Source organism: Rattus rattus, chromosome 5, assembly GCF_011064425.1.
Source record: "Rattus rattus isolate New Zealand chromosome 5, Rrattus_CSIRO_v1, whole genome shotgun sequence".
Taxonomy (NCBI): domain Eukaryota; kingdom Metazoa; phylum Chordata; class Mammalia; order Rodentia; family Muridae; genus Rattus; species Rattus rattus.
Window position 1 is genome coordinate 8123207 of NC_046158.1, and position 23110 is coordinate 8146316.

At 54.9% G+C, this 23110-nt stretch overlaps 1 protein-coding gene across 1 annotated transcript; it reads right to left on the minus strand.

The window, feature by feature from the left end:
* Window positions 1-1012: 1012 nt before the first annotated feature.
* Ralgds (ral guanine nucleotide dissociation stimulator) lies at window positions 1013-21031 on the minus strand. The gene is given in 19 exon segments (XM_032902967.1): window positions 1013-1973; window positions 3656-3770; window positions 4850-5037; window positions 5040-5091; window positions 5201-5402; window positions 5606-5701; window positions 5822-5943; window positions 6212-6244; window positions 6692-6778; window positions 7094-7162; window positions 8298-8382; window positions 8712-8815; window positions 8990-9205; window positions 9842-10236; window positions 10484-10677; window positions 11344-11403; window positions 11897-12090; window positions 13333-13443; window positions 20745-21031. Coding segments are annotated over 19 exon segments (2682 nt in total). The 5' UTR covers window positions 20928-21031; the 3' UTR covers window positions 1013-1797.
* Between the last annotated feature and the right edge of the window lie 2079 nt (window positions 21032-23110).

Below are 23110 nucleotides of genomic sequence, written 5' to 3' on the forward strand. Positions count from 1 at the left end.
GTTCATGTGCCACATGTGTACCTGGAGGCCAGAACAGGGCACCAGATTTTCTAGAAGATACATGTGGTGGTGAGCCGCCATGTGGAATCCAATTCTGTCCTCTGCAAGACCAACGCACAAAAGCTCCTTCCAGACCCTCTTTCTAAAAATTATAAACACGTATTAACTCGTTTAAGAACACGCGCACACATGTTCTGACTTTTCACCACCATGCTGGTCCTAGGAAGCAGACTTGGGTTGTCAGGCTTAGTAATGAGGGCTTTCACCTGCTGAGCGTCTTACTGGCTTATGACCTGCCATTCCCTTCCCTTTAAAGTTCTATTAAGTTCGTTCTATCATCTATCTATCTATCTATCTATCTATCTATCTATCTATCTATCACCTATCATTTACCCATCCATCCGTCTATTGTCTGTCTGTCTATCTGTCTATCTCCTATCATCTACCCATCCATCCGTCCGTCCGTCTATCTTTTTTTTTTTTTTTTTCCCCCGGGGCTGGGGACTGAACCCAGGACCTTGTGCTTCCTAGGTAAGCACTCTACCACTGAGCCAAATCCCCAACCCCCGTCTATCTTCTATCTATCTGTCTGTCTATCTAATGTGCACGAGTGTTGGCTGCATGTGTTCCAGTGCCTGAAGAGTCAGATCCCCTGGAGCTGGGATTACAGGTGGTTGAGAGCTGTCGAATGCGGGTGCTGGGAACCAAACCCAGGTCCTCCCCAAGAACAGAAGCCTGCCTCTGGGCTCTGTCCTTCACACACGTCCCTGCCCCCTCCCCATATGTGTGTGGTCTTAGCTGTAGAGCCATCTCTCGGCCCCATCTCACTCCCCAATCTCCCATCTCTATAGAAACCATTGTCTGACGCCAGCCGTTCAGGAGCCACGGGGGATGTAGCTCAGTGGTAGAGCGCTTGCCTAGCAAGCGCAAGGCCCTGGGTTCGGTCCCCAGCTCCGAAAAAAAGAAAAGAAAAAACAAAACAAAACAAGAACAACAAAACCAGTGACCAGGCCATAGTAGAAACGGGATTTTAATATAATATTCAAGTCTAGCATTTTCTATTTACAACAAATAAATATTGCCCCACCCCAATCAGTAAACTTTTTACGTTTTATACAAATATCCAGTCGTCTTCCCCTCCCCACAAACCTCCCATTGCATGTAGTCTTGTACACCCGGGACGCAGCGGTGGTGAATGGCACTTTCAGTGGTATGGGGTTCAATGCCAACCAGGCGGTCCATGAGAGGGCTTCTCTCTCTGATCCATGGGAGGGCTTGGGCTCAGGGTGGGCGAGACTCCTTCACTCTATAGGCCCTGAAGGTGGAATCTTTGGTGCAGCCTAAGAAAGGCTAGGACCTCCATGAAGGTCCCAGGCCAGTGCCTATGGGCACAAGGAGAGAACGCAGTTGGCAGCCCCGCTGGGTGTGTGGGTGTCCTGGAGCATCTGGGAGCATGGGTGGCAGTGATCTGCACCTGGGGAGGTGACAGGAAAGTGTGGTGGACATTGTCCAGGGCAGGCGAGGCTCCATGCCCAGCTGGCAGCACCCCTTGGCAAAGTCAGCTAGTCCTCTGGTTGCAGAGAGCAGAAGGCACCTAAGGCGGTGAGCGGTCCCCGGAGGCCAGGTCAGCCTGTCAGTGGCAGGTGTCAATCCCGGCAGCAGGACAGGTTCGGGGTGAAAGTGGAGTCTGGGAGTAGCCTGGGCTGGCAGGAGGGCAGAGGTACCTGTGTGGCCTGGGCCACTCTAGTCTGTAAGTGCTTAGTCCCCAGCCAGCCAGCCAGCCCCTGGGAGACGTCCTTAGAAGATGCCTCTGGCAATCCTGAGTCCCTTCTGCTTCATTCGAGGGAGAGTGGAGCTGGCTCCATGCTTGACTTTAGCCCCCTTAGTGAAGGCCCGCTTCTTTAGGATGAAGTCATAGTTGGCGGCAGAGTTCATGGCATAGAACACATTGGCGTTCTCTGGAATTTTCAGCTCTGGTGAGAGAAGGACAGGGAGGGGTGCTTATGTGGCTGGGATGCCCCCACCACTGGAGAGCCTCCTCCCAGCAAGTCCTGAGGGTCCTCCAATCCAGCTCCAACAAGGACTGTGACTCCATTAGAGACTGATGACAGCCTAAGGAAGTCTCCCCACACCACCCTGTGGCTGTCGCTCCTGACTGGGACCTCCAGCCAGAGCAGGCTTCCTGGAATCCACACTGCCTTCCTTGGTGCTCCACTGCTACTCAGAAAGGCTTCAAGGACCAGCAGAGGGCAGAACCTTCCTCTGGGTTCCATTCCCACTAGTCACCTCTGACACAGAATCTGTCCATCCTTGCCAAGCTGGACTTGCTGCTCCTGCCGACCCTGTGTCTGTCTAGCTCCTTAGCCTCTGAGGCCTGCTTTCTGGGTGGGTGGTCTCCTCACCCTGAGCATATAACTGAAACAGTGTAAGAAGCTGAGAGAAGGTTTACACTATAACATCTAGATGTCCTGGAAGTTACTGCAGATGGGCAAATAGTGGGGGTGTTCAGCTTACATCAGCAGTGTCTGCAGCGACAACATGCGTGGGTGGCCTCTGTGGTGATGTCTCTCTCTAGCATTAACCTGCTGGGCATAGACACAGAGCCCCTGAAATTCTCCAAGATCCTTGAGAACGGCCTGGTTCTTTGATTTATCTTTTTAATTACGGACATGCGTCTATGGAGGTCCACAGGAGGTTGTCAGCCAGCTGGTGTGTGCTGGGATCTTCTGCAAGAACATTACACACTGATGGCATTATAAGTGGTTGCAAGTCTCCGTGTGGGTGCTTAGGAACTGAACTCAGGTCCTCTGGAAGAGCAGCAAGTTCTAACCGCTGAACCATCTCTCCAGCACACGGTCTATGCTCTCTAACCACCGAGCCAGCACCTTAGCCCAGGCTTATTTTTGACTCTATCTTTCTCCTGTCTAGAAGACTGACTTGTCTGTGTGCTTTTTGCATCTTATGTGTGGATTTTTTAAAAAAAGATTTATTTATTACATATAAGTACACTGTCACTATCTTCAGACAACCAGAAGAGGGCATCAGATCCCATTACAGATGATTGTGAGCCACCGTGTGGTTGCTGGGATTTGAACTCAGGACCTCTAGAAGAGTGCTCTTAACCACTGAGCCATCTCTCCAGACTGCGTGTGTGGATTTTTTTTATAAAAGACTTACTTATTTTTATTTTATGTGCGTCAGTGTTTTGCCTGCATGTATGACTGCGAAGATGACAGATCTCTACAAACTGAAGCTAGACAGTGATGAGCTGCAATGTGGGTGTTGGGAATTGAACCTGGGTTCCCTGAAAGAGCAGCCAGTGCTCTTAACTGCTAAGCTATCTCTCCAGTCTCTCGTGTTTGGATTTTAACACGTGAATATTATTCCTGATGTGCCTGATTTCTTATTGACAATGTCCCCTCAGGCAGACCCATGCATGAGCCTCTCTCAACTCTTGCCTCCTGTGGGGAGGCCCAGCAGCAGATGCTGGGTCAGGGAGGAGACCCTGGGTGCCAAGGGCTGCCAATAGTTTGCGGTGAGCACCATGGCCACACTTGGCTGCTACTGTGCGTTCTAGGGTCCTGGCCTTGGAGCTGGGGCAGGTGCTGGTGCTGACCTGCCCCTCGGGCACTGGCCTGCAGTTTGACGGACTTACTGTGGTCCTCTGAGATGATCTGCAGCAGCTCATAGTCCTCGGGCTCGTCCTCATCTAGGTTGTGTTTGTCCATGGCTTTCCGGATGACGGTTGGAGCCTTATCCTGGCTGGTCACCTGAATTAGAATGGGGAGCAGGCTATCAGGACAGGGTACAGTGGCCTAAAACAGCCTGCCACCAACTCCCACACAGCCTTGGGGAGCTGTGTGCCCTTGAAAGCGAGAGGATCTGTTGATCCGGGAGAAGCAATAGTTTCCACTCCATGGTAAGGAGGAAGCAACCAATGCTCACCAATGCTTACTGCCTCCTATGTCTTGCCCTGCCCTGAGGCTGTGATGGTGGTAGCACAGGCTAGCTCATGGGGCTCGGTCATGGCCTCTCCCAGGTGAATGAGACTTAGCACCCTCCCAGCTCCTGGCACAGGGGGGCCAAGGCTCCATTGGGGTGGAGTACGGTAGGGCACCTGACCCAGTGCAGCAGCCGTCTGCAGTCCAAGCCCTGGCAGGTGGGAAAGGTCCTCCCTGTGTGCCCATCCATAATCTTAGTGGATCCACTGGTTCCATGTTCAAATAACATCCACACCTTGACGCCTGTGACTCTGCCCATGGCCATCAGCCTGCTTTGGCCCCTGCGTTCCTGAGCCTGGACTGCAACGGCCTCCTTTTTTTTTTTTTTTTTTTTTTTTTCGGAGCTGGGGGCCGAACCCAGGGCCTTGCCCTTGCTAGGCAAGCGCTCTACCACTGAGCTAAATCCCCAACCCCTCCTTTTTTTTTTTAAAAAAAAAAAATTTATTCATTTATTATATATAAGTACACTGTAGCTGTCTTCAGACACACCAGAAGAGGGCATCGGATCTCTTTACAGATGGTTGTGAGCCACCATGTGGTTGCTGGGATTTAAATTCAGGACCTCTGGAAGAGTAGTCGGTGCTCTTAACCGCTGAGCCATCTCTCCAGCCCTGCAACCGCCTCCTAAGCAGTCGGCCTCTGCCTTGGTCACCACCAGCCTCTGTTTCAGCCTCCAACAGAAAGTCAAGGGCCTTACAGGTCAGTGGGGTCCTGACTGACTCTGACTCCCTGCCCTACTGCCTCGGCCCTGGTGCGCTGTGGGCCATAGTTCCCTGGGGGCCTGGGTATCTGTGCATGTCAGCCGCTCAGCCAAGCCGGGCCCCATACGGACAGGGGCTGCCACTCACCAGGATGCTCTTGTACATGTTGCCGTTGTCCACGTCCAGGCTGACCCTGATGATGCAGCAGTCGCCCACCTGCTGGTTGTAGAGTGGCAGTGAGGAGCTGTAGCTGCAGACCCCTGAGACAGAGCGCTTGTGGGTGCGTGTGGTAGACACCGGCGTGGTAGAGGCTGACGAAGAGGAGGTGCTGCTGAGGCCGAGCTGATGCCAGAGGTCTCTGGGGACGACTGGGAGGCTGACTCCCAGAACTGTGGGCGACAGCAGTGTCAACAGCAGCCTGAATCATGAAGGGCCCCGAAGGCCAGCAGCCAGCTTTGGGGAGGAGGGGCCGGAGGAGGAGGGAGCATGGGTGGTCACCTTCTTTTCCTGGCCATCAGGAGACTCTGGGACAAAGCTCATGTTGATCTCCTCCACATCAGAGCTGGATGAACCAGCTGAGTGCACACTGAGTGCGTCCGTGATGTCCCCGCTGCTGAGGTAGGGGCTGCACCGGAGCTGGTCACATGACTTGGAGTGTGCACTGCTACTGGTGCTGAGCTCCGTGCTGGGAGCCTGGCGGCTGCAGGAAGAAGCTGGCTTACTCTAGGGGTCTTCCCAGGGATGCCGACTCTCACTGCTCTCAGTTCCAGCCCACCAGTCCTGCCTTCCCTGGATATCTGAGGGATCACCCCATCTCACAGAGGTGAAAACCAAGGCCCAGACTGCTGATTCAGCTCCCACCATGGCTGGCTGGTGGGTGCTAGGGTGGGGCCCAACACATACTCGCTCCAGCGCTTGACGATGGCTGTGCTTTTCTTGCTCCTCAGGGTGTTGCTGGCCGACTCAGACGGGGGCTCCAGCTCACACGACAGGTTGTAGCTAAGGTAGAGGTGGCTGTGAGGCTACCAGGGGCCAAGCTGGGGCTCCCATCGGGGCTAGCAGCTATCAGCAGGCACCAGTGAAGACACCATGACACCCCCCACCAGCCAGCGCCCTCACCTCTCAGCCTCGCTGAGCCGTCCCATGGCTCGGAACCAGGCTCCAAAGTGCTCCTCGGGAACAATGCTGTAGTTGTTGCAGGCCGACTGGAGCAACTTGATCTGGGCGATGACTTCGAACTCCTGGATCAACAGTCAACAGCGTGGTGATGGGCCTATGAGGGTCTTTATCTACTCCCCCACTTACACCCACTCAGGCCCCTCCCTGTTTTCACAGTCCAAACAGCCAGTGTCTGGACTTGCACGCAGGAGGCTATCCTGGATGTTATCACCCCAGCTCCCTTCCTATGGAATAGCCTCTGAAGAGTGTCCCAAATATCACCATAAATCAACACGTGCCTTGCCCAGTCCATGTCCCCCTCCCCATCCCCTGAGGGCGGCAGCTCCTCACCTTCCTCCTCTTTTCAAAGTTGATCAGTCTCCCCTAGAAGACAGACAGCCAATGTCCGTAAGAAAACAGCCACCTTCCACCACTCAAGTCCTGCCTACCTTCTGCACTACCACAGACACCCACTAGGGGGCAGGAAGCATCCACACCTGGTTCTAGGCACTAGCACAGGGGAAACCTGAGGGCGGAGGGTAGACATTTCTGTCCAACCCACTCTGTTAGAAGCCCCTGCTTGGCCCACATGCTGTCTGACCTTGGAGTGCCAAGCTTCACTCTCTTGCCCAGAGCCATCATCTGAGGGTCATACACAACTACTCTGGCCAACCCTCTCCTCAGTTCTGCTGTCAGAACTCTGGAAAGTCCCCAAAGGGGCAGCTTTCAAGCTCTCAAGAGAACCAGGGCTCAGGGGTCAGTAGGGGGCTCTGTTCTCCCAGGCCTCAGGCCCTGCCCCTCAGACCCCACCTCGGTCCCGGGTTCACTCACATATAGATAGTCCTTCATGGCTGTGTCCAGCATCACCAGGTCAGTGAGGAATGTGCCCAGGTAGGGGACAGTGCCCTGGATGACACCCTGGGGCATCAGGTGGGAAAGAAGCAAGCCTCAGGGCCCTCTCCACTACTCACCTGACCCCAGCCCCACCAGGGCTTTCCACGTAGAACAACCCAAGAACCTTTGCTGCTTCCTTCCCAGGGTTCCCTGCTGCCCCCATCCCAGGCTAGCAACATCTATGACCCCTGCTCATTCATACCCTCCCCAAAGAGCTCTGCCAAGCCCCATCTCTGATAGAGCAACTGGTTCTCGTCCCCAAAGACATAGCTGGTCACCTTGCCACGGGAGCTAAGGGCCAAGGGAACCCCTTCCTCTCCCAACCAACAGGTCACTCACTGTCTCCTTCTGCCGCCTCTGGGTTCTTCTAGGGTTCATCTCCAGCGTGGCAAACTTGGAGGTTCCTTCCTGCCAGAGTCGAATACGAAGTCAATGAGAATTTCTTCCTCTCCTGAGCCAACCTGTGCTCCAATCCTGGGCCTGGCTGGGCCAATGTGTCTGGCTGCCACATTGGTATTTCTAAATCAGTGTCCTATTCTAACACACACGGGGTAGGGGAGGGAGACCTGGGTCTGGCCTTGGTGCACCTCACCTTCGAAGTTCTTGGGGACAGAAGGGCTCAATTCCTGGTCCCTAGTGCCATTTTGACTGGCTTCCTGCAGCCTGGTGACCTCCTGCACACCCCTCATTTCCCTCAGACCTCATCGCCTCCTGTGGGCTCAGACCCTCCATTGGCAGCATCTTGCATGGAATCCCACGAGGACCCAAAGGAGTGCAGCCTACTGACTGGCAGGATGGTCTCTAACTGAGCTCTGTCATAACAGGAGACGGATAAGGTGTCTCTAGCTCCTTGCTCCTTAGCAGGTGCTTTGTTCTCTAAGGACCCTGGGCCCTGCAGGGCCACCTTAGCCTGACCTGTTCAGCAAAAGCAGGACCCACTGATAATACTGTTTTTGTTTTTATGTGGAAGCTTCTAGGGTGAGAGAGAAAAGTGACTTCATTAGTCCCTGATATGTCTGAGCTGCCTGGGCACCTGTGGCCTCAAGGGACACAGCAAGTCCACCACCGTTCCTCATGCTGGCTAGCAGTTGCTGCCTCAGGCCAGAGGGAGAGCCACCTATGCAAGCACAGCTGCACCTTGGGACCAGATGTTTGGATGGAGGATGACCCCCATCCCAGGTAGCCTCTCCCCTGGGACAAGCCTGGCACCACAGAGACAGAACGGGCTGGCTCAGGGAAGTTGCCCCCTCTTCCATTGGCCATCGGTCTGCCAGTGGCTAAGGCCCAGCAGGAAGCTGCAGACCTGCTAATCCGGCTGCTTCATCTTCCCGCAGCAGCCTGGCTGGCTGTCCCCACTACATCAGATCACCAGAGGCCTACCGTTCCACCAAATGCCTGCCACCTGTCCAAGGAACAAAGCCATCCTCCCCTCCTGTCCAGTCCTGACAGGACTGGAAGTCGGCCAAAAGCTTGCAGTGAGGAACTGAAACCCTGCCATCTCCTGCCTGCCCCCCCTTCCCCGACACTGTGGCTGCCACCTCACCTTGATGAGCAGCTCTCTGCTCAAGGAGTAGTTGTTCTCATCAGAGAAGATTTCTGACAGTTTCTGGAACACTCGAAAGCTGCCCCTGGAGGAGGCACAGAGTGAAGGCAATGGTTGGGAAGAGCGCGCACCAGGGCAAAAGGGTGGGGAGCCCGTTTTCCCGTACAGCAAAGATTCTGAGCTGCTGGAGAAGAATCCTAAACGTGGTTCCACTGAAGACCACCTGAGTATGCAAAGCTGTGTTTTGCTTCTAGCTGGACAGCTCTGTGGCTGTGTGCAAGCACGAGACACTTGCCTGGCTCTAATCAGGGTGTGCACCCATCAGTGGACCCCTCCCTCCATCTTTGCTGCTGGGCCTCGCTGAAGGCAGAGACAGCCTGGGGTACAGTAGGGGTTGGGGACAGGGAGGCCTACCTGGAGACCTCTTCCCATGTCTTCTTTAGGCGGTGGATGGCGTTGCTCTGTAGGGCAGAGAGGATGGCGTAGAGGGAGGAGAAGTTCTTGAGCACCCTGCACTCCTGGGGACAAGGAGTCTGTGAGTGGAGCCCATGGACGAGCTTCCTTAATGGCAGGAAGCTCCCATAGGGCATGTCAGGGACACACGCTCACACAGCACCCAAGTGTACAGTTCCAGGAGTGAGTGCGTGCAGGCTGTGCGGCCCTGAGGTCCCCAGGACCCCCCTGTAGCCTACCCTGGCCACCTCGATCCAGTGTTCCACCACCCGGGCCCTGTCCGAAGCCTTCATACTCTGGTCCCCGAGGCAGGTGGTGATGACACAGTTGGCCACGTTGTTGAACTGGGCGACAGTGGCGCGGATGGTGGGCGCGAGGTGCTCCTTGCCCTTCTTGTCCCGCTGGGACCAGATGGAGCCCAGGCAGTGGTAGGGCACAACTTTCTTGAATAGCTCCTAGGGAGGGGATCAGTGTCACTGGGCCCTGCACAGCCCAAGGCAAAGGCTGCAGCACTTAAGAGTGAGGATGCGTCTGAGCCTGTGTGACTCTCGCCCCTCCATCTGACTTCTGAGGGCACCCAGCGCAAGGCAAAGTAGGAAAATGAAGGGGAGAAGAAACATACACACAGCAGTGGCTCCTGCCTCTCATCTCAGAGAGCATCTGCTGCCCCTCCCCAGTGGGCACGTCACAGCCTGCCCTGTGTCCCAGTCTCCCGTGCACGGCGAGCACTTCACAACGCTGAGGTTAGGGGTGGAATGGAGGAGGGTGGCCCAGGCGCACCTCAGCAAGCACTCCTCCATCCCTAAGAGGTCAGCACGCAACACGCACTCACACACGCATTCACGCGCGCGCGCACACACACACACACACACACACACACACACACACACACACACACACACACACACACTCCATGACCACCATGGGGGTGGGAAATCAATGCTTTGGGTTAAGTAGAATGCCCTAATCACATGTTTGTTAAGAGTGGAGCTAGGACTTGCCCTGGGACAGAGGCTCTGAACCAGAAAACAGGTCTAGACAGCAGAGGACAAAAGGAGGCCTGCCCCGCCCCGCCCCCGTGAGCCACTCACTGCGTCCATCAGCGTAAACTGTTCAGCCACCAAGTCTGGAGGGAACAGCAGGAGGTGAGGCTTTGCACACAGTCCATTCTCCGTGGTTTCAGGCAGAGGCCAGGAAGGCTCTAATGCAGGAGCGGCGGGAGTGGGCTCGAGGTGGAGGCTCTGTGAGACAGTGGGGTCCAGCTCTGGAGCAGGTGCGAGGGTTGGCTCAGGGTCTAGAGGCGGCTCCGGAGCTGGTTCTAGCTCAGAGGCTGGTGCCACCACCGGGCTGGATGCCAGTACTGGCACCGGGGCTGGCTCTCGTACTGGAGTGGATGCCACCGCTCGGCTGGGCGTCAGAAGCAGGGCGGGAGCTGGTTCTAGCTGTGAAGCTGGTTTCAGAGACAGCACTGGAGCTGGGGACAGGGCTGCAGGAGAGAAGATGTCCACTATGGCAGCCTTGTCCAGAGCATTTTCAAGACAGAGAATCACCAACTACCAGAGAACAAAGCCCTGTTCCCACGACAAGAGGCTACCCCAGACTATGGTATACTACCCACTGGGTGGGTCCCGGGCTGGCTCTTGCTCCTGGCCCAGTGGTTGGAGCCTCTTTGTGGTAGAAACAATTACTGACCCCTCCTAGCAGGTTCTGTGTAGCTACCCCTGGCTCCTCACCCTCAGGCTCAACCTCACTGGGCTCCAGGTCCTCCAGCTGGGCCAGGAGAAGGTGAGCACGGCGCTCCAGGTCTGAGCCAGGCATGTTGAGCTGCACGTAAGCCACCAGCTGCTTGAGGCAGGGAAAGTCCGGGGGCTGACAGAAGTCCTCGGAGTATTGGTCCAGCCAGGTGCCCAGGATGGAGGAGATGGCACTGGGGACGGGCAACAGAGTCAGAGGCATGGTTTCTCCTCCCATCCTCCCACAGCACCTGATGTGCCCCCACCCACGTAACTAGACAGAGGCTACAGAGGATCCTACAGGAGAGAGCGAAGGCTCATCAATGGAATGGGGGGCTCTCCTGGTTCTTTAGGGAACCGTCCCCACTCCTGCTGGAACACAGATGCCTCAAGGGCCTGTCCTCGAGTCTGCCATTCACCCAGCGGCGAGGGTTACCTCAGCACCTATTTTTTTTTGAGCTGGGTGTGGGTTGCATTTTCCTGAGGGACACGGGGACCAGCTAAACGCCCATTCCTAAGGAGTGAGGCTGCATGTCTATTGAGATAGGCTATACAAGGGAAGGATTTTCACAGTGACTGCTTCTCTCTCTGTCTCATCTGTCTGTCTGTCTGTCTGTCTGTCTGTCTCTCTCTCTCTCTCTACACACACACACACACACACACACACACACACACACACACACACACACCCCTCCACTCAGCTCCTTGAAAGTGCAGTATCATCCTGAACTCTATCTTCCTTTGGATACAGGAAGAGCCTTAGACCTCAGCCCAGCAGCAGGAACCAGATGTGTGTGGGGCCTATAGTTTGCTCGGCCCTTGTTCCCCAAACCTCCCCTCCGGACTAAAAGCCTACTTACTTTTTGAGTTGGTCCTGTGGTCCGCCGTCCTCACTGGAGTAGGGAAGGATGCAGCCATATCTAGAGGAGGCCGTGAGGGCGTCACATCTACCGTACCTGCTTACGATGTCTAGTGTTACTGGTCAACTCCCTGATGGGAATGGAGCCCAGGGAGGCAGGGGCTGACTCTCTGCTCTCGTCACAGAGTTAAGTGCCTGGCAGCATGGCTAAGCACAGCAGATGTTCTAGAAGCTCAGGCATTTCAGCAGACCTGGGGCCTCTCAGTCGACTACCACAGGGCCATCCTTGCTCTGTGTATATCTAGGTTGAGGCCTCCTTCCTTTCTAGGTAGGGAACCCACTTAGCCTGAGGCTGAGGAGAGAAAGCTTCTCCACAGAGGAAGGGAAAGTCATATAAATCCCATAGGCCTGGACAGCCCAGGCTGGGGCCGTCCTGGCAGGGCCCATCTAGCTATGAGGATGCTTACCATCAAACTGGGGCTCAGAGAGACACAAGGCATCCCCAAGATGTAGCCAGGAGGAAGGGTGTCCCTGGGTCTGGAGGGGGTGCTCACCTTTTGAACAGCAGGTCCAGCACCTGCTGAGTGGTTGTGAAGGCTCTGTAGGTGCACAGGAATACGGTGACGTAGGAAAGGTCACTGCCCTGGAAGGCAGGCACCAGGTGCTCCACCAGCTTCTCCAGAGTACCGGCCTTCACCGTGCGCACCTTGCAGGTCTCGTAGAGGTTCAGAGCTGACTCGTTCTCGCACTGGGGGAGCAAGAGAAAGGCACGGTCAGTGGCAGGGTCATATTCTCAGGGAAGCTCTGGAGGCTGGAGCTCGGATCGTTTCCTGTAAACCCTCCGTAGAATGTGGCCAAAGCCGGGACAAGAGGGTCTCTGGTTTTAAAAAGCCTTGTATTTTCAAGCAGAATTTGAAGTGTTGAACCCTTCAGGGTAGTTTCTTAGGTGACGACATTCTCTAACACACGCTTGGGGAGGGGAGGGTGGGATGTTCCAGCCTATCCTAGAGGTGGAAAGACTGGCTTACTCCAGGGTCAGGGGGTTGGTCTATCCTATCAAGACCCAGAACATTCCCTGGATGGGTTCAGTGCCACAGGGAAGAATCACGCTGGGAGTAACAGCAGTGATGCACGGCAGCTGTGGTGACAGGGCTGTCTTCTGGAATATCATGTGGCTGGGTCAGGCTCAGCTTCTTAGCTCAAGGGGTCCAAAGACGACCTCTGAGTCAGAAAGGTGCAGAGCACTGTATGTTGAAGAATTTTGTCAACTTGATGTATCTGACAAAACTAGAGTCATCTGAGAGAAGGGAACCCCAACAGAGAGATTTATGCCGCCATTAGACTGCTGTGTACAAGGCAGGGAGGCATTTCTTAATTAGTGATTGATGTGGGAGGGCCCAGCCATTGTGGGTAGGGCCATCCCTGGGCTGGTGGCCCTGGGTTCTATAAGACAGCAGGCTGAGCAAACCAGCAAGCAGCACCCTTCATGGCTCTTGCGTCAGGCCCTGCCTCCAGGTTCCAGCTCTGTATGAGCTCCTGTCCCGACTTCCTTCAGTGATGGACTGTGATGTAGAAATGTGAACCCATGAAACCTTTTCTCCCCAGCCTGCTTTTGGCCATGGTGTTTCTTTAGAGCAACAGTAACCCTAAGACAGGAGGAAGTTTACGAAACCTAAACTTCCATTCACTGGGGGTAAAGGGTAGCCTTACAATGTGAGAGGATTTCGGACTAGGAGGAAAGAGGGGAAGAGTGACATGTGAGGACAGGCATTAAACCCAGCAAAATATTTGAATATGCACTGCCTTATGGGAAATGAGAAGCAAAGTCAATGGTGTCTCCTCTCCCCTGTAGGTAGGTATGTTCACAGAACCTTTGAGTATGGGCTGGGGAAGGGAGGGAGGGTCAGCCCAGAGGGACTGAGACCCTCAAACAGAAAACCCTGGAAAGGAGTTGCCAGGGCCACCCTCCTGGTGTCCGCTCCATACTTACCCCTAGCCAGCGCTGGCCCTTGGTGGCTCCTGGGTGTAGCTGAACCTTGCGCAGGGAGATGGAGTAGATGACCCCGTTGATCAGCTCCTCCCCAATCTCCTGCGTAGAGCTCTGGAAAGACAAGGTCCGGGAGTCAGGCCAGGACATCAGGGGTCTGCTGCAGGGAGACGGCACAGACGGGGCTCCTGGACTTCCAGGGTAAAGAAAATGGAGAGCCCAGGGCTTTCCTCCCCACCTGGCTCCTCATGATCATAAGGCCAACACCTCAGGAACCTGCTCCTGCCTCGTCCTGGACAGCCCTACCCCAGTGTACCTGAACAGGTACTGTTATTCACCCATTTCAGAGAAGGGTAAGTGGAGGCCGAGGTAGTCAAACTGTCTTGTGTATATGACAGATCCCCTATCCCAAGGCCTTAGTATGGTCACAGGTGGCACTGACCCTCAGAAGGACCTAGTCCCCAGAGCCCAGGGCTCGGGTCACCCGCACTCTCATCTCTGTGCAGTCTGAGGTTCCAGGCTGACCAAGCACCATCAGGCAGCTCTTTCCAGCCCAGCGCTCGAGTCAGCATAATGGGTCTAGGCAAGGTGCGGATGCTGACCACATCTGAGGCCACTTCCTTCCCCTTCTGCTCATTCATGCTTCTGACACTTGTTGAGCAACAAGGGGGTTCCCAGCTGGCTGTTCTTGCTCACGTGAGTAGGGAACAGCAACAGTGCTGGGGATCCACAGAACCCCAAATCACAAGGCCTATTTGGGGAAGGAGGGAGTCATGTGGCTGCCTAGAGCTTAGAGCAGAAAGGAAACACTCGCTTCCCCTAAACCCCAGGCTTTCTCCTATTCCTGCCACCTGGGGAAGGGTTATAACTAAGATGGAGGGGCTCTGATTCCTGGAAGCCAGTGGCTAACAAGAAGGCTCACGACCCTAAGCAATCCTGGCCCACAGCCCAGGGAACTTCCCTTCAGAGGCCAGTGGCACTGTCATCAGCTAACCTCTGACCCACATGTAGAAAGTCTTTCAGCAGAGAAAAAGGAGACACCGGCTCAGGCTGGAAGAGCCCTCCTTTCCCAAGGAGACTGGCTATACCTGGCATCAACCGCAGAGTCGAGTCACACGTGAAGCTCCTACCACGAGACGCTGGATTTCAGCCCAGCGAACCCCAGAACAAGGCTAGTTTGCAACAGGTTTTTATTGATGCCCACAGGACAGAACTCTGCCCTAGCCAGGCACACTGCAGGAGTAGCTGGATGCAAGCAGAAGCCGCCATCCCTGAGCAGGGATCAAGGCAAGGCTTTGCTCAGCCCCAGCTTCTGCTGATAGCCCAGCAGCTGGCCTGGGCCCTGTGGGAGTGTCATGTGATCCCTGCACCCTTCCCCCACCTGAGGGGGGCCATTCTGCCAGCTGGATGGGGGTGGGGGTGCAGACAGACGCTGGGCGCCATGCATGCCTTCCTCTGGGGAGTTGACACCCTGTTGCACAGATGGGAACTGTTCCGGCCTGAGGAGCTAACCCCATGCACTCCGTTTCCTTCAAACAACCACAGCAGGAATGAACCAGGCCACCTCACCATACAGAGTGTAGGCCCCTTTTGCCTACACCCAGAGAAGGCAGAGATGCTCAGGTCTGGTTAGAAAGCAACAGAGAAGAGCTTCTCCCCCAAGTCCAAGGTCCCTCTGAGGTTGGAAGGGCAGGGACCACGTAACCTAAGGCCACCTTGGGCTACTTTTGTAGCAGGCAGCCTATGTAGGAAGCATCCCAGGAATACTCAAGCAGTCCAGGGAGAAGAGGGGGGAAGCTGGCCTGGCAAACAGCTGAAACAGCAAAAATGTCTGCCTGTCTGTCTGCCTGCCTGGGGCAGGCATCCAAGGAGCCTTTGAGCTCCAAGGGAGGAATGCCACATGGTTGGCTGTGTCCTTAGAGAGAATCATCCCCTCCCACCCCCCAACCTCCCAAATGTGCAAGGCCCCCAGGGACCTGGGATGAAGCTGGTGGCTGTGTCTAACACACTTGGGGGTGAAAGTGTCCCCAGGAGTCCTGGGAGCAAGCTGCCCCCACAACCACAGTCTCTTGAGCATAGCCTAGAGCTCTCAGAATGGGGTGTGTCACCTGATCAGAGTTCTCAGGGTGGCAAGCTAATAGGATATATGTGACCAGCTAAAAGCGAGGGCATTGCAGGCCAAGCCCAGGACAGCAAGTAGCAAGGGGCTCAATAAGAATGGGATGCTAGGCCTGTGTCATCTGTCCAGTCAGACACAGGAAGCCTTAGCAGATACGTTGAAGCACAAGATCACAACTTCTCTCTCCATGTGCAGAGGCTCAGGAGATCACAACTTGTCTCTCCATGTGCAGAGGCTCAGCCTACTTGGTGAGCCGAGGCGATTGCAACCTCACCATATCTACCTGGACCATCGAGTCACTCGGGTACCCCAGCGCTCCAGCAGGTACTGCAGACCTCCTACAGCTCTGGACACACAGGGGCCCCAGGAGCAGCCCCATGCCCTGTATCTCAGGAGGAGTCTCACTCCCTAGCTTGGCTTAGTAAGCTGGCCTTGGGCTGAGAGAGAACAGAGCAGCTAGCAGGTGACACAGCGGGGGTTGCAGCTGACCAAGGATGGCAGACAACACCTGGTACAGCACAGGAACTGGTGATGTATGAGTGCTGCACCTTTCAGAGGACCACTGACCACCCGGGACTACCGGACCCAGATGGCAGCTCACTCAGAGTCCTGGCTCTTGCTTGGAATGGACCTTCCGGAACAGAGAGGGGGCAGTCCAGATGCCAGCGAGCAATCTCAGGCTCTTATCACGGTGGGAGAGCACCTTTCCCGTTTTACAGGTGGAAACCAAGGTTCAGGGGAGGGGCCAAATAGACAGTGTCCAGGGAGAGGTGAGAACCCAAGACTTCTCAAGCTCAAGCCATGAGCTCTGACAGAGGGATGAGATGAAAACATGAAGCATTAGAGCCCTCCATGCCAGCTCCAGCACTGGGTGGACAGCCTGGATGCTGAGCCCTCATGGCAACCCTCGGCCACCAGGGGAAGCCTCAGCTAGGGAGTGTACAAGGTGCCTGGTTGCCATGGCGGCAGGGGAGCACCAAGCCCTCAGAAAGAAGTGTCTTGGGCCTGTGCAGAACTACCAGAGAGTCAGATTCAGGTCCCAGGAACCCTCCCTGTCAGCCTGAGTTCTGCTATTGGCCAAGTTAGCATTTCAGGAAAGAAAACTAGGCTCGAATGGGAGAGGGGAGACCCACCCCTTCAGTAATCTAAAGCCTTGTACCCCCCACCCCGCTGTCCATTTGCAATGGCCACCATCAGGCCAGGCCTGAAAGGGGGCATGCCCCAGTCCTCACAAGGTATAAAACAGACCCAGCTGAAGTCAGACTCACACCATACCATCCCGTTAACACGGGCACTTCCTGTCCCAGGTCCTCTGTACACTTAGTGCATGTAGCTCGCCCAGTATGGTGCCTGGTAGATGAAGGAACACCCAGGTAGGGACAGGCAGAAGCCAGCTCAAGTAGAGCTAGGAAACAGCAGTCAGGACCAGGATTTATCCCTGGCCTGTGAGGACACACCCAGAGCTGGCTGCTGCTTCTGTCAGGGCAGGGTCCAGCCACGGTACACAGATGCAGGGGAGAGGCTGAAGACAGAAATGACTTCCTTGGGCTAGAAAGCAGGTGGAAGGTGGCCAGGCCGGTGGTGTCACACCCGTGCCTCTGAGCAGAAGCTTAAGGACATGCCCAGGGGAATGGCTCTGCCGCCGAGGCTAGCTTCACTACCGGCTGTTAGTCTCACGTGGTCCACTCCGGAACTCCTTTTTTTGTTTTTGTTTTTGTTTTGTTTTGTTTTGTTTTTTAGACAGGGTTTCTCTGCGCAGCCCTGGCTGTCCCAGAACTCATTCTATAGATCAGGCTGGTCTCAAACTCATGATCTGCCTGCCTCTGCTTCCTGGGATTAAAGATGTTGCACCACCACTGCCTGGCAACATGTCCGTTCTACAGGTGAAGAAACTCTGGGGCTCAGAGGGGCTAGGCTGGCATTCCAGCACAGAGGCCTTCCATAGAGCTCAGAGCTCAAGCTCTGTGCCTCTTGGGTTCCACAGGACAGACTGCCTGCAGGTGTGACCCATAGGACAACGGCTGCCGGCAAAGGCATCAGAAGGAGGGGAGCGTGCCAACAGAACAGCCACAGCCAGCAGTTCTGGTCCCTGTGCCCTGCTCGGGTGAGCAGCCCTCAGGTTGTCCTTTCTCTGGAGAACTGAGTTTGCTTGGAGCCTTAGCTCCAGCGTTAGGAAGCAATTCATGTCGATCTCTGTCAGTCTCACTGTGCTGAGGTGGCTCCCTCCCTTGGGGTACACGCCTGAGAACATAGCATTTGTGAGCGCATCAGAAGTCCGACTCAGGGTAGGTTCCAAAGTATGAGCTCTTCAGAGCGCTGTTGAAGCCCCTCCAGAAGCTTCCTCAGAGCTGAGGGTCAGTGAGAGGTCTACCTACAATCCTGAAAACTGTCCGACCACCTCCTGGACAGTCAGTCCCTGCTAGCAATCCGGTTCCTCCTGCTTCCAGAGCTGCCCGGAGGCTCCCAGGAAATAGGCCAGCATGTCACTCTCAGTGTCCCAGACTGGAGACAGAGGACCAGTACCAGCCATCTGGGCCTCCTCATCCTTGTCTACTGTGCCTCTGAGGAACGCAATCATAGGAGAAGGAGATCCTGGGGGCATAGCTTTGATGGCAAGTCTCCTCATGAACATAACAGACTCTGAAGTTCCTGAAGGCTGCCCTTTTAGAGTCAGCCAGAAAGTACCTCTGGAGGATTATCTTGTGTACACACACATACACACACACACACACACACACACACACATAGGCACATACACGCACACACATACACATACATACATACACACACATACACACGCACACACATGCACACACACATACACACACATACGCACACACATGCACACACACATGCACACACACACACACCCTATGTACCTATATCTCTGAGTTTTCAGTGTCCAGGGGAACAAAAGAACCCTGGGGTAAACTAAGAGCTGCACACAGTATGATCAAGAAACCAGACAGCCCAGAGGAAGAATCCCTGGCCTCACTGTGTCCAACCCACACAGCCTTCAGGCATCACAGGCAAGTTGCCAGGGTAAGAAGCCCGCCTGGCCTCCCTCTGCAGTTGACCAGTTTGCTGAGCGCAATCTAATTAGTTGTTTCATTGGTTAAATGGGCTATTAATAGCCCTGACCCCCCCAAAGGACAACATGCATGCAAATTATTTAGCCTAGGCTCTGCTACCAAGCCCTAGCGGCTGTTAGCCATTATGTTAGGCCCCTGGTTCCACTGGTCCCAAGGGCTCAAAATCTGGGGTACTTTCACCTTCTCCTGGACTCTAAATAAACCTCTCCGTATCTCACTTGACCAAAGCCTTTTTTGCAGTGCCTGGGTCAAGCTCTATCCATAGCCTTTGCTGGCTTCTACCGCTCACGAGCCATCTCTGCTGTGTCCTGCTCACAGCTCTTACATGGAGCAGGCACCCCAACCCGATCCCAGGGAACACAACAGTTCGTGCTCAAGTCCCGTCTGCGACCCTTGCTGACGATGTATTCATCTAGGTCAGGGACTTCACCTCTCTGCCTCCAGCCTCTTGGCAGATGGCGCTGGCATCTAAACTGGAGGTCTGTGTGAGCCGGGGAACATGGTACCGGTGCCTGCTCCCTGTAAATGCTCCAGATCCACAGATCCTTGCCAGGATGAAGCTGAAGTAAGCCTGTAGCGGAAGCATGAACCTTATGACCTTCCTAAAGCAGGCTGGAGCAGGTCAAGCTAGGTCAGTGGTGGCTTGACTTAGAATTGAGAGGGCAGGCAGATGCCCAGATGTGTGAAGACATCTGGCAACCCCAGGCTTAAGGGGACAAATGACGGAAGAAGAAGGCAGAGACAGAGAGTGAGGGGACTTCAGGCCGTAGACCGGGTCTGCTACCAGGAAATCAGCCTCAGGATGGGGATGGGAGGAAATTATTGGCAAAATACAGGGATTTCCCTGCCCCTCCCCCAGGCGAATGCTAAATGGTCATTGTGTTCAGTTTCCGGCTGTGGCCTCCTCTCCTGCCAGGACCCTGGCTTTCCTGCCCCAGCCAGAAGCTTCCCCTCTGATTTCTAAACAGTGAGCAGGTTGCATGACAACACAGAGGCCTGGAGAGAGGGGTGGCGGAGGAGGCACGGACAGCAGCTACCTGTGCAGGGACAGAACCTTTCGTTAGCCCTGCCACAAAGGGTCCTCAGGCATGAGGTCAGACAGAGCCAGAGAGAAGCCTGACACCCCCTCCAGGAGTGATCAGGCCAGGCCCTTCCAGCACACAAAGCCGGAGACTCTGCCAGACATAATGAAAGCCAGATGAGTGCAGGGCTGGTGGCGGGCCGCCCACTACCAAGCTCCCCGGAGTCCCTCCCCAGCCGCAATGAAGATGAGGCCATTGGGTGAATGAGAAGCCTGGCTTGGGACACCTGCCAAGCACAGGAGGCCTCCCAGGCCTGGGGCTCCATGACCAAAAGCTCCCAAGCATGCTTTGTCCAGACCCTCTCTAGGCAGAGCAGGATAGAGGGCTGCCTTAGGGTTCCACTACCTCTGGAGCATGGTGGGTGGTGCACACTAAGTGGAAGGAAGAGGGCACTGCTCCTACCCACATTGATTACTCCCACCTCCCACATGTAACGGCATGGTCTCCCTTCTCTGAATCCTCCCAAACTCTTACAAAGTCCCGGTATCAGCACATTTTCTAATCGGGCAGAAATGAATCAAAGGTTACCGTGATTGAACACCTTACACCCTCTTACTGACTGAACACTTGGTTCCACGCATTGGAGATCAGCCCGTTCCACCCCCTTTCTTTCACTGCCTCCTCTGAGTAGCCTTCATGTTCCTGGGTTGTTAGACCTATGTCTGACTCAGTGATGGGTATTCAAAGGCCCCGAGGTTCCACTCACCTCTGGGGAGTCTAGGACTGTGTTACTACAACCATTTCCTGGTCCACTATATTGTGTGGCTTTCTTGTGTCACATGCCCCATTGACAAGAGTCTGAAATAAGGACAGGCCCTCGTGGTTGGAGCATTCATGCACCACAGAATTTGTAAATAGTGATAGCATGGATGGGCTTAAAGGTCTGATTGATTGCAGGGATTGGTTGGCGTTGTCACCCCTGTGATGGGTGGGCGCTGTACTGGGATAAATCGACGGGGTATGGAAATTCAGCTGTGATCCCAAACTATTGCTGAGCGTGTGCTTAAAGCTGTAATGCCCAACTGACTGTCCCGGGACTGGTGCAGCAGGGGGGATTTCTAAGGAAGAAATCCCCCACCCCCACACAATGCTGCAAAGGACGTTAGACCTCGGCTCACCCACCTCCAGGCGCGGCAGATCGGGGTCGAGCTGCGTGAAGCTGTGCAGCACCACCGGACAGCTGTCAGGGACGCCCACCTCCAGACGCACGGCGTCCCACACGCTGCGGCTGCGCCGGGAGCCGGGAAACAACGGCTCGGCGCCCCCTATGGGCCCGGACGCCTCGGCCCACATGCGCTGCACCATGGACGACTCCCGGTGGCGCGGGTGGCCGGCGGGCCGCGAGACCCGGGGCGGCGTGGGCGCAGGGCCGGCCGGCGCGGCTCCGCGCTGCCTGCGCTCTGCGCCCAGGGCCGGACTCGCTGATGTCAGCTGAGGGTGGGGACTGACTGATGGGGGCGTGGTTTCCGAGGGCCGTAAGCCTCCTCTAGTTGTTAGGCCTGGTGGATACCGCTGGCACTAGGCAGTCTGCGTTGTGTGGGCGGGCCCGTGATGCTGTTTTGCTGAAATCAGATCCACTTCCTGGGAATTCCAGTTACCACACCCCCTAGCTCTGTAGCCTCAGTTTCTTCAACTGGAAAGTATGGGTAATGAAAATGACTTCCTCCAAGAGTGACTAGGAGGGAGGATGTCATGAGGTCACTGGCTATGTGCTCATATACATATGGGGAAGGGTGACCCTGAGTATTTGGGCTGAGTGTCCAGAGGGCATTGGCATCCAGTCCAAGCTCCACTGGGAGAGGGGCGCCCAGCTGTGCACAAACTAGGCAGACCTACTGTGCAAAAGCAATGCTAGTTACCTCTAGGTGAGGCTGTATACTTTTAAAAGGTTTGTTCATTTTACTGAACGTGTACAGTTATTTGCTATGCAAGTGTGTACACCGCATATGTGCCTGGTGTCTGAGGGGAACGAACTGCCAGCGCCCATATGGGTGCTGGAAACGAAACCCAGGTCCTCTGAAGAACAGCAAGTACTCTTCAGTGCTAAGCCATCTCTCTGGCCCCAGGGCCTAATTTTCTCTGAAATGCTTAACTGTCAGAAAGTATTTTTAAGAGAAGGCTCCACTGATAAATATGATTTAAGAAAAAAAAAATAGGCAGATCTGGCTTGGGGCAGAGATCCCATCCCCTAAGGTTGCTGCTGGGGAAAGTCCAGGTGTGTGTGTGTTTGGGGGCGGAGGGGATATCACAGGAAGGCAGTGGCTTCCACACATTCTGTAGGTTTTCCTCAGCCCTATTCCTGGGCCAAGGACCCAGCTGGAAAGTCTGTTCGTGGCTATCTCGTGCACAGGTACAGAAACACACACATGTGTGGGCAGATGCACAGAGGGAGAAACAGACAAAGAAACTCCCTCCCACAGTCCAACAGTTCAAGCCTTTTTACTCTGACCCCCTTTCAGCAATGTAAGTGTCCTATGTCCCTGCGTGCTTCCTGAGACCCCACAGAGCTTACACCCTTAGCATCCTCAGCACCAGCTGTGACTTTCTAGATACTTCCAGAAAGCAAGCCCTCCCCAAGGCCTCCTAAGCTTCCCCTCATGATTACCCCAACCTTCGGGGCATGTCCTTTATGAAGAGCAGGTTGACCCTAAGAGAGGGGATAAGGACAATGTCCTGCAACCCACACCTAAATCCAACCATCACTCGGGGGAACGACAAGAGTCGGAAGGAGGACATCCTCCACACACCAGCAGCCTATAACCTACAGAAATCCAGCCTGTAAGACCAACAGGGGGTGGGGAGGTACACAGAAAGAGGAGATACCAGCCAGCGTGTGGTTTTGTGAACCTGAAATGCACAAACTGACTGCTGGGTAGCAAGGCCCCTCATACCAGAGAGTGATGCACTCTTAAGATACCCAGCAGGATATTGAAATAAGGGGAACAGTGAACTGTGCTAGGTCTCATAATGGTCACAGCAATGACCCAGGCAGCCAAGTGGCTCACTAGCAAGCAGAGTGTTTGGGTATAGTGGGCAAAGGGATGATTTCACGTCGGGGTCAGGGCGTGGGGAGGGAAGGCTTGATTTCATTAGGCTCCTCAGAACAGCAAGAGATTTGATTCTAGAAATTTCCAGTTACTATTGTTGGAGCAGGCTCAACCTTAGGTAGCTTAAGACTGCATATTGATGGCATTGAATAGGTAGCAATACTGCATATTGATGGCATTGGATATTGCTGCTGCTGCTGCTGCTGCTGCTGCTGCTCCTCCTCCTCCTCCTCCTCCGTTTTTCATTTTTGAGGCAGGGTTTCTCTGCATAGCCCTGGCTGTCCTGGAACTCAGAGATCTGCCTGCCTCTGCCTCCGAGTGCTGGGATTAAGGGCGTGTGCCCCATGCCTGGCTGGACATCTGGACTTGGCCGTTGTTTCTTAGCTGACACAATGGTACGGTTATTGTTAGGAGTTACATGGCGGCTGTGCCTGGGATTTG